The 16,462-nt window shown below is 38.3% G+C and overlaps 1 protein-coding gene across 2 annotated transcripts in view; it reads right to left on the bottom strand.

Moving 5' to 3' along the window:
* THSD7B (thrombospondin type 1 domain containing 7B) overlaps positions 1 to 16,462 on the bottom strand; it is an 815,330-nt gene that overhangs the window by 240,520 nt on the left and 558,348 nt on the right. For both annotated transcript variants that reach the window (XM_081051932.1, XM_081051933.1), the window contains exon 13: positions 4,366 to 4,560. In XM_081051932.1, coding sequence (XP_080908058.1) covers positions 4,366 to 4,560 — 195 coding nt within the window. The remainder of the gene's footprint in view (positions 1 to 4,365; positions 4,561 to 16,462) is intronic.

The raw sequence follows: 16,462 nt of genomic DNA, 5'->3' as shown, positions 1-16,462 counted from the left end.
CATAAACAGCCAGGCCACTCACTCGAGGGAAAGTACGTATTGCCTCACCTGACTTATTTAAGTAAACTAAATATATTTTGGGAATTGGCTGCCGGCCAATTAAAAATGGATTCCGGGCCGCAGTTTGGGCACCCGTGCTCTAGAGAATACATAAACTCCAACTATCCTGTAATCCAATCCCATATTGCTTTTTCCCACCTTCATATAATCTTAATTTCTATCCTTAATTCCAAATGCATAAACCAAGCTGCAAACTCATTTCTTGGAAGCATTTTTCTCAGTCTGAGATCTTGCTTCTAGGCATATCTTGTTTGACTCAAATAAACTCGTATAATACTTCTCTACAAATTTATATGTTTCTTATATTGATAGGAGCATCTTTCAGTTCCTAGAAATTACTCATGTGGCTTCTGGCTTTTTCATGGCCTATTCCAGACATTCTCACCAGTTCTACCGTCCCTTCATAGCCTAGTTAATGCCTACTGGTCCTTCAGGTCCAAATGAATAGATCGCTCCCTCCAAAATGCCATCCTTGAACATACTCTTCATGTCAGGTCTGAAAGAGGTAGTCTTCTGTACTCATAGTTTGCAGTGGGCAGAATAATGAATTTCCAAGGATGTTCACATCCTAATACCTGGAAACTGTAAACATGCTACCTTAGATGGCAAATTAAACTTTGTAGCTGTAACTAAGATTATGGACTTTGAAATCAGATTATTCTGGATTATCTGGGTGGGTCCAACCTAAGCACAGGGTCTTAAAATCAGAGAACCTTTCTTGACTGAGTAAAAAAGTCAGGAAATGTGACTATGGAAGAATAGTCAGAAATACAATTTACTAGATTTCAAGATGGAGGAAGGGAGAATCATGAGCCAAGGAATGTGAGCAGCCTATACAAACTGGAAAAGGAAAGGAAACAGATTTCCCCTAGAGCCTCCATAAAGGAATTCAATCTCACCAACATCTTGTTTTTAGCCCTGTGAAACCCATTTCTGACTTCACACCTACAGAGCTGTAAGATTACAAATCTGTGTTGTTTTAAAGCCGCCAAATTTGTAGTAATTTGTTATAGCAATAAGAAACTAATATGGCAACCTTTATTGCAGCTATTGAGCAGTTACTACACTGTGTTGTAATTGTGTGTAGTAAAACTCTTGTAAATGTATGTAGTAAAAATCTCTATCTCCTATTAGACTGTAGGATCACATCTATCTAACGATTCAGTTAAGATCATGTCTACTAATTCTCTTGTAGTATTCCCAAAGCCTAGTATGCAAAAATGGTAAACAAAAATTTCTCATGGAATAATTTAAAAAAGATTTCTTTTACAAGGGAGAAAGAAGGAGGGAGGAGGAAAGGAGGTAGAGAAAGAGATGGAGGGAGAGAAAGAGAGAGCGAGAGAGAGAGAGAGAGAGAGAGAGAGAGAGAGAGAGAGAGAGAGAGAGAGAGAGAAAGGTAATCAAAAATTACTGGCAGAACAAATATTCTGTACAAAAATATGCTGTCTCTATATTTGTGATATCCTTCTTAATTACGTGGCATCACTGTTCGAAGAAGGATTTGAACAAGTTAATCAATGCAGAAATAGTTCTCATAAAAAACAAATTATCAGTGGTCCTTTCTTTGATTATCTTCTAGTCAAAATCAGCATAACCTTTGGATTTGAACCAGCTAGTACTAATTAAAAAAAAAAAAAATCAACCCCCACTAGAATTCCCAAGACATTTCCCCCCCTTACATCAGAGGGAAGTGTGTAACTAATCCCTCAAAAACACAGAACTACAAATGTTAAATATGTGTGTATTAGTTATCCAGTTCTTATATGTATATAAAACCCAGACAGATTGTCTATGTAATGGATTATTTCCAACATTTATTAAAGAAACAACTGTTTTAATTGCCACTCTATCTAAGACCTGTATTGATCTAGTTTAAGCACAATACACAGAACACCCAAATATTGAATCAAAGCCTCTTGTTAAAAATGGAAAAAAGAAAAATACCCTAGATTGTTCCCTACTCAATGGATGGGCTTGTATTTGTGTATTCTTCTCTATGTGTTGGTGTTAAAAAGTTACATTGTTTTATGATCTAAGATTGTGCCTTTTATTGTTACTCGTGTTAGTGATTGCTTATTAAGTTTACTGCCAAATTACATGGGGAAGACAAACTACCAGCACTCTATCACAACAAAAAAAATAAGTCATCTGAAGTTGAAAATTTTAATTCACTACATTTTTTTTAAACAATGACACTAAGTGATTTATTTGACTTATTTTTCCCAACAACTCAATTTTCATAGACTTGACCTGTTATTTTGTTTTTTGTTTTTTTTTAGTTTTATTTTATTTTATTTTATTTTTACATCCCTCACACCGTGAACCCCCTCCCCCATCCACCACCACCCTGACCTCACACCGAGCCATCACATTATACACATAAAATTATAGTTGGCATTCATTAATGTCCAGCCTCTGGTGTACAATGCCATGACCAGGCATCCACAGCATCCCTGAGGTGGTCTCCCAAACAGGACACATGTCCATCGGACACCCAACAAAATCCCCAAACACTATTGAATAAGTTCCCCAAAGTAATTCTCAAAAAACCCTGAGGCCATCCTGTGGTCACCAGCCGCCCCCCAATCCCTTCACCTTTCCCCCCATTCCCAACCCCCTCCCCCCCGCCCATCTAACAACTCTCGGTTTTTTGTGTCCCCAGAACTGTTTCTGATTAGTTATTTTGATGTCACCTACATATTAAGATGCACAAAAGATTAATTAGCCAGCTAAAATCATAGCAGTTATAATGTTGAAAAAAATTCAAAATAGTTTTTAGTATGAATAATTCTTAGGATAGAGTTACCAGAAGAAAGTTCATCAGTTCTTCAATATTTACACAAAAAGTATATTTTAAATAAAAGTCAAATTCATCAAAGTTTTGAAAATTTATAACAAACTATGCTGGTTGTAAAATGAATGAATAGCCTAGGATTTTCAATATTTTCCTTTCTCAGTTTGCAAGTACAAAATATTATTAGCAAACTTCAAGACAAAGAAAAACAAGCAACTAATTAATTTTTCTTTCCTTCTAAAGGAAACTCAAAGATTTATACAGAATAACTGGATAATGACTCCTAAAACATTATGTATGAACATGCAAACCAAGTTTTGCTAGTTGTCCATTGAACTTGAAATGATTCCTGTCATACACATTATAAACCCGTTATATTGTTTCTCTATAAGAAATTTGTTTTATCTTTGAAATATAAGCAATGTTGCATAAAATTATATATGTACAGATTTCCGTAGAAGAGAGAACACAAAGGACAGCATATTTTATTTGATATTTCTATTTGTAATTATAAGTTTTACCTACACTTGAATGAATGGGGTTCTGATTTGTATGCAGAAATCCTGTTAAAGGCTCTCATCCATTAAGTAAATCCATTAGAGTGAGTTAAATTTAAGACAATTTTACAAGCAGTGCATTCAAACAAAAAGGTCTCGGAAACAAGAGAATTAGTACTTGAACTGCCAGTAAGAACAAGTGGTCATCTGTGCTGAGTTCTTTAATGTCAATACCAATTTTATTATCCCATGATTCTTTTGGCATTTTGGTTCTCCATTCCCTGAATTAAGTTTTCTGCTTATACAAATACACATAGAATTAAGAGAAGTTCTGGCATGTTTACCTAGACAAGCAGTAAAATACACTACTGCATCAATTATTTGTATATTACAGGCAAAAATTGCTCAAGGACCTCATTTATACTAGTAATTGCTTTAATTTCCATTAAATTTCATGGATGTAAGCAGAATCAATAATTATTAATATACCACGAACAAGAATATATACACAACCTGATTTTTGCTTTCCACTGCTAAAATTTGTAAATGTCACATTGCTCATAAAATAATGACAAATGACAATGATAAAGGTTAGATGCACCTTTGATGTTCTTTACAAGTCAGTGAGTGCTTTCAACCTTGCTGAGCTCTCAGCATGACAAACACTAGAAACTCAGCCATTAACTATCTAGGGAAGTTGGTGAATATATTGCCGTTTAGGATTACAGAGGTTATAAAGCTGTACAGAGAACAACTTTATAGACACAGAACGCTTCACATCTTTCATTCATTTCAAATATATTATAATTGAGTACACAGTATGTGCTAAGCATAGGCACAGGGGGTGGGGGAGGAGGGGGAAGGGGAATGAGGGAGGAGGGGGAGGGGGCAGAAGGGGGGAAGGGAGAAGAGAGACCTGGTGTAATTTCCTCTACTTCCACAGCTTCTGTGGTCATTGGAAAGTTCAACAGTGCATCCCTTATCTGAAACTAAGGAGTGAAAAGCACACCTTACCTGTGATCTGTCGCCTTCTACTCCGGGTTGTTTCACAATCTGTGGAGCAGGGCGTAAATTTGGACCAAGCCGTGAAGGTGCATTCATTTCCACATGGAATGGTACATTCTTGCACAAGTGGAGGCATGCTATTTGTCTTCTTGAGGCATTCGGTCATCTCTGCTGACTGGTTATCATCAGAGATGCATGAGATAGCTAAAACAAAACAAAACAAAAACAAACAACACGTGGGTTTGTTATTATTTTGATTAAGTCAGTCTGCCTCTGGTTCTTTGACAAAGTAGCAGAATTCCTCAGCTCAATGATTGAAAATTTAGTTATCCCTGTGATTATAAAAGGTGTTCAACTTAGCTACCTGCATTTCTCTCTGAAAATTAAATGTTTGTTGTTAGCCGTGGAGATATTTGAGGATATAATTGGTTACATTATTAATCCAAACCCTATACTGACTGCAACCAAAATTACTTTCAATAATGTATTATATGTCCCGCTTGTGAGCATATGATCTCTAGGGACGATATAAAACTAGGAAAACCAATATGTAAGGGTGAGTAATATAAGGACAAAACTATGAAAAAAAATCATCTGAACTCTTCCTAGATTTGATTGTTGGTTTGCTTGTTTAAACACCACTGGTTTGCTTGTTTAAACACCACTTCTGGAAATGGTCCTATTTTCACTTCAAAGTTATTAATATTATTTTAAAAATAATTTGTGCTGTCTGTCAGTAAACTTTTCTTCAGTAAAATTTATTAAAATTTCAGGATCAGTAAAAAATCCTTACTATTTTTTTTTGAAGTACAGGCATTAACCTATCTAGACAATTCTCATTAAGAATATCCTACCAATTATAGATAACTCTACAAGATTTCTCTCCTATACTTTTTCTACTAGAACGTTTCTAGTCATACTATAAAATAACTAATAATCTAAAAGTAAAATATTTTTAAAATTTTGCTTATTTTATTCTTTGGAACAATGACTTATTTTATTCAATTATGAATGAATAATATTTTCTGCATTTTTTATTCACACTGATTAATTATGGAATCTTTGTAAATACATCTTTAGGTTTTCTAGAATAGCATTTCTTAATCTTGGCACTGCTGACATTTTAGATTGGATAACTTTTTTTTGCAGGTACATGAGTTGTCTTGTGCATTGTAGGATATCTAACAGTAGCCCTGGTCTCTGCCCATTCGATAATGGTAGCACACACACCCTCCCAGTTCAGAAAACCAAAAATGACTCCAGACATTGCCAAACATTGCCCTCAGTTAAAAACTACTCTTCTGAATTTATCCCTGACCATGGACGTCTATGAGCATACAGAAATCCCATGGCATAACTTCAGACCCACTGTATCAGCATCTCTGGTGGAGAAATCCAGGAATATTTCTGTCTGCAAGTGTCCCAGACAGTTCTGACCCAGCCTGTCCACTGACCACCCATATGTGCTTTTGGTGTTAACACATGGTGTGTGTTAATGAGTATTTGTTGAGTTCATTATCATAAAGAAATGATAGTGTAGGATTATTTTTATTACAGCCCTTGAAAATCTACCACGTTACAAGGAATAAAGAGACCACAGCTTAGGGTCGATGTTGTTAAAACTCTTTATATAAACTTCTCCAATACAGGATATGTATACATAGGGGTTCCTTTCAGTTGCCCATTTTTCTTATACTCTGGAGTCTTTTCTTTATTCTGAGCACAACAGAGACCAAGTCAACCTGAATACCATAAATAGTGTTTTTTCTTCTTTTTTCTTTTAAGAATTGGTGAAAGCCAAATCTATCTAATGTTTCAGAACCAAGGAAGTAGCTAAGATGAAGATGGATGGACACACAGGACTTCCAGTCTATAAAGCTGCACTGTGGCAGGTGGAGCTATTCATTCATTCTGAATAGCTTCGTTTGTAGCCACACCCTAGTAACAAAATCCATCGCACATCAAGCCAGTATCACCTGCATTTTCTTTACTGGGGATATTACAACCATTAATGATGAAGATAGCAAGATACTTCCTTAAGTACGGTACAAGAAAATGCTATTTGAATCGCATGTTTGGCTACCAATTTGGAGTCCATTTAAAGGGCTTTTATTCTGCCAAGTTATTTATTTATTTTTTTCCAAAATGGCAATGCACTGAATAACATGAAGATTTTTAAATATTTTTAAAAAGCATTGCTATTTGAAATTTAAACATCTATGTATCTATAAATGCAGATTTTTTCCCAATGATAAATTATTTTACTATATTCAAAAGAAATTATAGAAAACAAATAAGTCTAAAGTTTACATGCTATGATAAACATTCAGTGATATTCTGAAGTTCTACAAACTATCTAAATGAGAACACACTGGATTTTATGAATATCTATAATGAACTATTTTGTATAAATAGAAGAAAGCATAAGAAATAAAGAAAAATAGCTATAGTATATGATGGAATTAACAGACATTATTTTCAAATGGCATGGATACAAATCTGAATACATACATCTAGAAGTTATATGAACTGAGATGCATTAATTAAATTCTTTATGCTTTAGTCTCATCTTTAAAATGAGTATAATAAGCACATCTAGTACAAAGAGTTGTGAGAATTCCTAACATAGTGTCTCACACACACTAAGGGCTCAAAAATACTATCAATTATCATTATCCTTTACATTTGTTTTTAAATTTGTTTTAAGTCAATCAGGCTATAGTTCACCTACCACATATCCATGCACATACTCTCATCCTCCATACCTATTTCTTCCTTGGCCATTCTCAGAATTTGAAAGATGAAGATGAGGCAAAAAGTGTGGTTGAATCTTTCCCTAATTCTGATGCTTCATTTAAAATCACCATTAGTCAACCAATATATCAGCCATGCCCTGAACACATAGCAGAGCTTTGCAGAGTTAATCAGATCCATCACTAACTGATGAAGTAGAGTAGTCAAACAGGGACACTGGAGGCCACTAAGGACTACAGAATGCATTCAATGTTGTAGCACAAAGTTTGGCAACAACCACATTAATCTGAAGACTACTGATGATCAAGTAGCCCAACGGTGAGCAGCAACTGATACACTTACAGATTTGTTCAAGATCAGTTTACTCTAGGCATTACGGTTCTCAGATTTCTTCAAGTTTAAGATTGATTTGTTTTCAAATGTGAAAAGAATTTTAAAAATCAAATAAAAATGAACTCAGATAGAAAATGGTATTTACCAGAGGGAAAAAAGGGTGGGAGGACCGTGAAGTAGGTAAAGGAGGTCAAATCTATGGTAACGTAAGGAAACTAGACTTTGGGTGATGAGCATACAACATACTGTATTTCCCCGGAAGTAAGACCTAGCCAGACAATCAGCTCTAATGCGTCTTTTGGAGCAAAACTTAATATAAGACCCAGTCTTATTTTACTATAAGACCCGGTATATAATATAATATGACATGACATAACATAATATAATATAATACCAGTTTCTTATATTAATTTTTGCTCCAAAAGACGCATTAGAACTGATTGTCCGGGTAGGTCTTATTTTCGGGGAAACATGGTTGTACACAGATGCCAAATTATAATCATGTATACCTGAAAATTATATAATGTTATTAACCAATGTTATCCCAATAAATTTAATGAAACAATCACTAGAAACAAAAATAGAAATATGTTAAATGAAACAATTTTCTTCTTGGGAATGTTCTAGTATAAAATGAATCATTTAATTAGTAAATTTTTGATGAATGACTAGGTACTGAACTACGGGAGAGGGCAGGGAAATACTGAAGAAATAGAAAGCAAGAAGTCTGCTGCACTGGAAAACCAGCAAAGGAAATAAAACAGATATATACACAAAGGAAACAAAAGTGAAGACACTTAGATAAAATAGGGATAAAACTTAATAGGTAGCTAGAGGTACAACTCAATTGAGAAACCTTTTCCACTGGGCAACTCATGGGCAAAGAATATTTTTGAAATACATTTTTAATCTGCAATATAATTCTGTGACTAATATTATAGATGTAGAGACACCTGTAATCCAGAGAACTCCTTTTGAAGAATGAATCAGAAGTTATAGAGTATGCTGATTAAATTGTAGCCCTTGGTATCAAACAGAACTAAGGCTGACTTTTGATATTTTTACTGTTACCTTAGGATTTTTACTGTTACCTTAGGCAAATTATGTAAACTCTCAAGACTCAACTCATCCAAACAATAGGAATGATTCTACCTACATCACATTAGGTTGCTGCAAAAGTAATTGCAGTTTAACAGGTTAAAAATAATTGCAAAAACCATAATTACTTTTGCACAAACCTAATATACTAAATCAATGCAGATGAAGTGCTTAGCAGAGAACTAATAGTACAATATAGCACATGGGCCATGCGAGTTATACATTATTATGAAAAAGGCTATTCGAAATGAAATGTAAGAAACGGCATCCATCATCACTTGTCTTGGTTCTTGATTCAGGAAGAATTTTCTAAATCCCACCAAATATTGTTGACCCCTAAGAAGTGCAACTGGAGACTCTCGAATTACAATGTTCAAGTCAGTAGCTTCTTCCAAAGACTGCATGGCCTTCCCAAAGATATTTTTTTTATATTTCCAAGTGACGTTCTGCACGTTCTGCCTAGTGTCTACAAAAATCAGGCCACAATATAAGATGCCATATAAGACTTAAACTCCAGGAAAAGTCAGAAACTGAAATCTAAAGCTTGGAGGGAATTTTTTCTAGAAGCACAAAGATCAATATCATTAACAATGCTTGACAAAGAGCTTAACGAGAGGAGCGTGAACATTTGTAGGAAAGTGTGGCCACATTTACATTTTTACACTTCAATTATTGAAATGCCAGTTCCAGCAGAAACAGGTACCACGCCCCTCTGTGCTTATGCTGAATTCAGAAGAATTTTAGCATGTAAGTAATATCTAGGGGCATATATGAAAGCTTCTCTGAGCATTAGAACCATTTGGGCTTCACTACTGATAAGAGTAGTGAACATAAGTCCGAAAAAGAAACACATAAAAATGACTTGCACCCTCCCTGGCATCAGTATTCAACCTTGTTAAACAAGACAAACAAATGAAAAAACAAAAGCTCATAGACATAGACAATAGTTTAGGGGTTACAAGAGGGTAAGGGGGGAGTGGGGCTCTAGAAGAGGGTAAACAGGGTCTAATATATGGTGATGGAAAGAGAACTGACTCTGGGTGGTGAACACACAATATGAGATATAGATAATGCAGTACAGAATTGTACACCTGAAATCTATGTAACTTTATTAACAATTGTCACCCCAATTAACTTTAATTAAAAAAAAAAAAACTTGTTAAATACACTTTCTCTACCTCCATGGTGGTCTAGACACTAGACTTCCCTTATATACCTGGATTTTTGTTACCTACAACTTCTGTCTTAATAGACCTTACTGAAGTTGATCTATTCATTCATTCATCCACTCATTTGGTCACAAAATATATACCACAAACAATGATAAAAGCACTGTGTCTGCACACATATTCCTGTATACAAATAATCTAGCTTCCAGGAGGCTAGAGTAATGGCAGTTACAGGCAGGTAGACAGAAAATAATAGTAGAATATTGCCATTTCCCCAATAATGATAACCAGTGGGGAAAATCTGGTATAGAAGGGATAAGTAGGCACTTCAGTCTTGAATGGAAAGAATGTATAATATGCAGGCAGAAAAAGAAAAAAAGCCACTACAGAGAATTTATATGTTAGACATCTGCTGTTTAGTTGAACTTTGAGTCCTGGATCCTTGAGATCACACCAAATCACTTGCAGGCCACAATCTAAAGAAAATATTTCTCTTTTGGTGCTTTGAAGTATTTAACATACTGTACTACCAGTGGGAAAGGTCTTTCCACCAGGAAAGGAGAGACAATTACTATTGACCCTTATTGTCATATATTTCTACATGAACTGAATTATTTAAGAGGAGTGGCTCTTCAATGCTTAATTATATTTAATTTATTAAATTTGAAATATTGTCATTTTTACTGGCAGAAAATTGTTCTCCGTGGTAAAATTAGTTAAAATGTCTCTGGAACAGTCTCATTACTGTGCATGGACTGTTTGAAACTCAGCTATCTTAAGCTCTGGACAGAAAGCTCTCAGAGTAGCTGCCAGGGACAGCTGGGTATTCTTATTAAGGAATGATGGAGAAGCAAGTGGTTGAGCCAAGCCACTCAGACAAGAGCTGTCAGGCAAGAACAGTCACTTGGTAAGTGGGTGAGGTAGGGTCACCTAGAACCCTCCAAAAACCTCCGTGAAGCCTAAGGTCATGTTTTTCTATTCATAGTTTCTAGTAACACACTTGACACATAGAATTGAGTTCAGCTACTTCATCTTTCTCTTAATTACCACACAGACTGAACCTTGAGAAAGAATCACCAAAAAAGGGGGGGAGAGTTACTAATTGCTTTCCTGTTATCTGAGTTTCAATTCTACCAGCATGAAAAAAGAATTCCTTGACATAAATGTACAATTATCTGAGAATTTAGAAAAAAAAAAAAAAACAAAGCAGAGACTGTATGAATTCTCAGTGTGTCTCAATTAATTCTTTAAAAGGAACTGCTGTTCACGTGGGATGATTAGGCAGCCTTCTTAGGCTTCAATAAAGACTAAAATCAGCAGATTATTAACTATTACCAAACGGCTCCTCTTTCTGGCCCCCGTCACTCTAAACTCTGATAATCAGACATGCCATGATAAAAGTCTGTCTTCTTTCCAATTATAATATGAAGAGGGCAGGTGTTGCTGGCCCTATGAAAAGAAACTAATTTCTGCCTGGAAGGAATAAATAAGTGATGGAGCCTACCACTTCAGACCTGTCCACACTCATCACCTTCACTAAGGACACCTATATGACTTTCCTGAAGTTGCTCCTGACCAGAGTTCAAGTCTAATAGTTAACAAGAAAGGGTAGGAAGAGTTCCTTTCCAGAGGTCATGATCTCCAGGAAATGGGGGGTGGCACGCTAGGAAGACAGAAGGGCTCTCTTAGCTTGTTATCCTGCAAGTGGGAACTATTTCAGTTCCAGTACAGAGCTCAATTTACAGGCATGTCCAGGAGTGAAGAGAATGGGCACCAACTGTTCAGACAACATTCAGCCCACATTCAGACGTGACCTCTCTGTTAGGCCCTGCACTAGTGGCCTGGGACACCCAGATGAAAAAGCCAGAAATATAATTTCACTACAGTCAGGGTCCTGCAAGAGCAGAGGGCTAGGGCCTCAGGCACTGGGCAGTCAGAGGAGCCTTCCTGGAAGGGGTGACATATGAGGGATGAGTAGGATGTATCCAGGGAAGACAGCATGAGCCAGGCCAGGGGCTTGGCACCCCATGTGCCTGTGAGGAGAAACAAGTAGTGGGACGGGATGGCTTCCTGCCCGTGCTACGCACACGGAAGTCCTTGCTATGCCTGCTAAGACTCTTCAATTCCCTTTGGCTAAGACTTATATGTACAATGACATGTTTCATATCTCTGTCCTGAGGTTACTAATTTAATGACACTATGCCAGGTTGCCTCTAACATGGGGTCCAGTGATAGAACACAAGAAGAGGTCACCAACCACAACTCTAAAATAGTGAAAAGTTTAAAATAACAATGTGTAATATATTGGTTTTATTCTCCTACCCTAATATGTATTTTCCTAATGACTTGGAAAGCCAGGTTCCAATCAAAATTCTCAGATGACTTAGAGTTTCAGGCTGGAATGTGGCCACACAGGACCACGGGCTCGGCCCTGCGTCTCTGGTCTGCCCTCTCCCCTCTCACTGCCAGGAGGGATCTTCTGGAACTGTGAGTGGGCACTGCAGTCCACCCTCTCCAAAGCTCAATTCACACACCAGCCACCCCTAACCATCCCTCAGGCCTGGGGTGTACACATAGGCAGCACAAGCTTTCCTCGAGGTCACATACAGAGAAGCGATGCCTGCATGTCCTTGAATCTGTCTCAAGGCATTTGGGCAAGGAATTCCAGGGTCCTGACCAGAGGGCAGAGTTTAAACAGGGGACGGGACTGGATGGGGAAACATGGCCTCAAATGGGGCTTCTCGCCCACTAGAAGGAACAGAGTTGGAAGAAGGCCAGAGAAGGGCCCCCTAAGATGTGGAGGCCAGAGCAGCCACCTCTTGCTGAGTGTCAGGGAGAACTGTTCTCCATTCCAATTATTTCATTAAAGACTGACATAATCATCCCTAAGAGCTCCCTTCCTTGTAGGCAATCAGGAAAGATAAATGCCAATTAACACTATCTTAGTTCTGGCTACTTTAATTAGTTTTCTTCCTGTTTAAAATATTTCTTTTTCGGCAAATACACAGCCTTGCTCTTTCAATCATTCCCCTTCTGCTCCCCAGGATGTCATCTGGGCGGCTTTGGCAGCCAGCAAGGGTCTCACATCTACATAATGGTCCTTCAGACGCTCTCTGGGTCTCTGCCAGCATGTGCAATGAGTGACCCTTGTCTACTTGGTGACTGCTTGTCCTGGTGACATTCACTGCCGAAGTTGCATCTCAGGCTAACACTCTCATGATAATTCCCTCTCGGCCTGGTCAGGGGCCATAGTCCTCCAGCCGATGAGGTGGCACTCCACCTGGGTACCTGCTGGTGTCTGCTGGGGCTATGTGATCAATGCCCTGGGATATACAGGGTAGGTTCTCCTGGTAAGTCTACCAGACAGCACCATCAGGTATCACACCCTCTGCAGGAGAAAGGGGGCTCCTTCTGGAGGCTCTCTGTGGCGTAGGAAACTCAGGGAGCACCTGGGGAGTCATTAAATCCCTCCTTCTGAAGTACAGTCCCTGTAGGTCATCTCTTCCCAGAGTTCCAAACAGAACATAGAACAGGAATACTTCAGCTTTTTCCCTCTTCTTTAGCCAAACTCTCCACCTCGAGAACATCAGCCCTGAGTCAGGAGAAACCATGACACACATTCCTTCTTCTCCCCCCTGCCCCAGTCCCTTCTCTTTTCCTTCCCAACATCTCCCTGGCAGGAAGCAGAATGCTTTGCTTTCTTCCTGTCTGACAGACTTGCTGCATTGCATCAGACTCCCATCTGAGCCGGCATTTATCCCTGTCCCTGAAGCTATACTGGCAGAGAAGATGCCGAGAAATCTGATAAGATTAAGGATATAAATTGCAAAGTATTTTAAAAACAGGAAGGCTGCGGTACACATGCTTCACCACTAGGTGAGAGGCCCGGGAGAACTGAGCTTGTGGCTGGCTTGCGTGCGTCAGTAGTGTCTGCTAGTAAGTGACTGACACACATTAAGAAGCCACTACATATAGTAGGTGGATTCTTTCAAGCCCACCATAAAGTAGTAGGCAGGGGTCATTGTACAATCTGCCTGGGCGGGGGGAGCTCAGTGTCAGATGCCGAAGGACTGAAATGCTATTTGATAATTCAATACCATCGGTCTTTTAGTACAGGCATACCTTGCTTTATGTGTACTTCACAGATGCTGCATGTTTTTACAAGTTGAAACCAAGACTCTCCACCAGGAAAAAGATTATGACTCGCTTTATTGCTGTGATCTAAAACCAAACCCACAATATCTCCGAGGTATGCCAGTATCAGGAAAGCCCCATGAGACTTCTTTTTAATGCTCGTTTCTTTCCAGGGTATTCTTGTTTTCCTGCTGCCGCTGTAACAAATTACCACAGCCTTAGCTGCTTAAGAGAACAAAAAATTGTCTTACAATTCTGGCAGCCAGAAGTCTGAAAGCAGTTTCACCAGGCTGAAGTCATGGTATCAGCAGGGCTGGCTCCTCCCGGAGGCTCTAGGGAGAATCAGGTGCCTTGTCTTTCCAGCTTCCAGAGGCTGCCTACACCCTCCAGCTTCAAAGCCAAGACTATAGTATTATCACATCTTTTCCTCTGTCCCTCTGATTCCTTCATCAGGTTGCCTCCTGCCCATCTTTTATAAGAGCTGCTCTGATTACATTGGACACACCTGGATAATCTCCTCACCTCAGGACCTTAATTTAATCACATATGCAAAGTCTCTTTTAACAAGTAAGTATTTAACAAGTATTCACAGGTTTTAGGAATTAGAATCTGGGCATTTTGGAGAGCTATTATTGGGCCTGCAACACAAGGCAGAGGTAGTTCTTCCTAGCCCTGGGGTATGGCCTCATCCCCTAGAGTAAGACTCAAGCCTTCTTCATCTACTCCCGTCATAGGAAGAGAAGCTGATTTGACACAAGTTTACCGTGACTTCCCCATTCCCTGCTCTCACAACAGGTTTTATGTTGTTTCAATTCTTTGGTTTTTCAATAACCCTGCCTAGTTTCCCTCAGCCACACGGATCACCTGACTACTTTTAGAACTGCTCTCCCTACCTTATGCTGGGGTGTTATTAGGGAAAACAGAGTGGTAGACTTATTGATTATTCAAGACCAAGCATAATTAAGAATGTACATCTACATTAAACAAAACAAACAAAACCTCATAGACACAGACAATAGTATGGTGGTTACCAGAGAGTACACAGAGAAAGCAGGGAGATAGGCGAGGGTAAAGGGGGTCAAATATATAGTGATGGAAGGATACTTGACTTTGGGTAATGAACATACACTACGATATATAGGTGATGTATTATACAATTGTATACTTGAAACATATAATCTTATTAACAAATGTCACCCCAATAAGTTTAATAAAGTTAAAAAATAAAAAAACAGAAGGTCATTCCATAACAAATCCCAGTATTTGGGTCCATGTAAAATGCAAAGCCACTTTCTCCCTGCCAATTATCATGCTTCAATTTTTGACTTTATAAATGACTAATGGGAGAAATTTCAGTTTGGAATATGAATTGGAATCTCTCCAATATTTTGAGAAATACTGGAGTTGGGAAGGACATAAAAACAGCTAGAAGTAACAGACAGTTCTATATCCTGGAAAAGAAGGCCAACTATGCTTTTTTGTCAGAGCAAGTATGTCTTGCTGACACTATTATGGGGACATGCTCTGAGCTGTCCACCATGAGTGAAGGCAGCCCTGAGCCACTCCCACATGCCACCCCGTGCTCAAGAGCCAAGAGCTGGCCAGGGGTAGGATGCACATTGACGTGGTCACTTGGGTGCTGTGTGCAATAGTCTTCAGGCTAGTCTGTGCCTAGTCACTTTGGCTGCAGAGGACAAGGAAGGAATGCTCTAATCCTCTCCCTAAGTGGCCAGGGCTGGTATAGACAGGGCCAGGAGCCATGGTAACATAAGAAGGAATGGGAAAGGTGTTTCTAGCATCGGTATTTGTCAGGAGTGAAGAGTGGGGTCACCCCTGCCTAACCAAGATAATTTCTCCACTGAAAGGCCCAGGCCTTTCCCCCTGAACTTCAAACACCTCAGCTTAACAAACCAACCACTCCACATACTCTAATTTACTCAGTAAATATCCCAGTAATTCCAGTTCTGTGACAATTGTAATAGAGAAGATGTTGTTTTACTTGCTATTATCCAAATGAGTCTATTTGGAAGTAAAAGGCAGTTCTTGCTGTACCCCAAATGCTTTCATTTTCCCCTTGCATTGTCTCTCTCCAGGTGTAGAGAACAGTGTTTAAAGCATAGTATTTGGAGGTCCCATTCTTCAAAACCAGCATTTGAATAAAGTGTGTGCTTATTATTACATGCTGACTGACATATATGCAACTTTGTCAGTGGAACAGCATGAGTTGTGGAAATTGAATTAAACAATAAACCCGTAATTGCTTGTTAGGGTGCTTTAATTGACTCATAAGTACCATATGTGAAGCTGTGTGGCTGCAGGAGCCCAATTATAAACTTGCTTATGGAAATATATGACTCATTTTGCATTTTGGAAATATATTCCCCAATTATGGTTGCCCTCTCAGGGGAAAAAAAATCAAATAAATAAGAAATGCTTTATAAGCTAATAATATATACTTGATCCTTAGGTAAATCCAAAGCATTTTATTTAGGTTCTAATACAAGATCAGAAAATGCACAGTTAAAAATGCCATTTGTTTTATTTCAAGGCATTCGTTAAGCCCCAGAGTTCTCTGTGTTCACACCCAACCAAAGAAATACACACCGGGAGTACTCTTG

This window comes from Rhinolophus hipposideros (assembly GCF_964194185.1).
Source record: "Rhinolophus hipposideros genome assembly, chromosome: 6".
NCBI classification, from domain to species: domain Eukaryota; kingdom Metazoa; phylum Chordata; class Mammalia; order Chiroptera; family Rhinolophidae; genus Rhinolophus; species Rhinolophus hipposideros.
The sequence above is the reverse complement of the archived record's forward strand: the minus strand, read 5'-3'. Positions and strand labels throughout refer to the sequence as shown.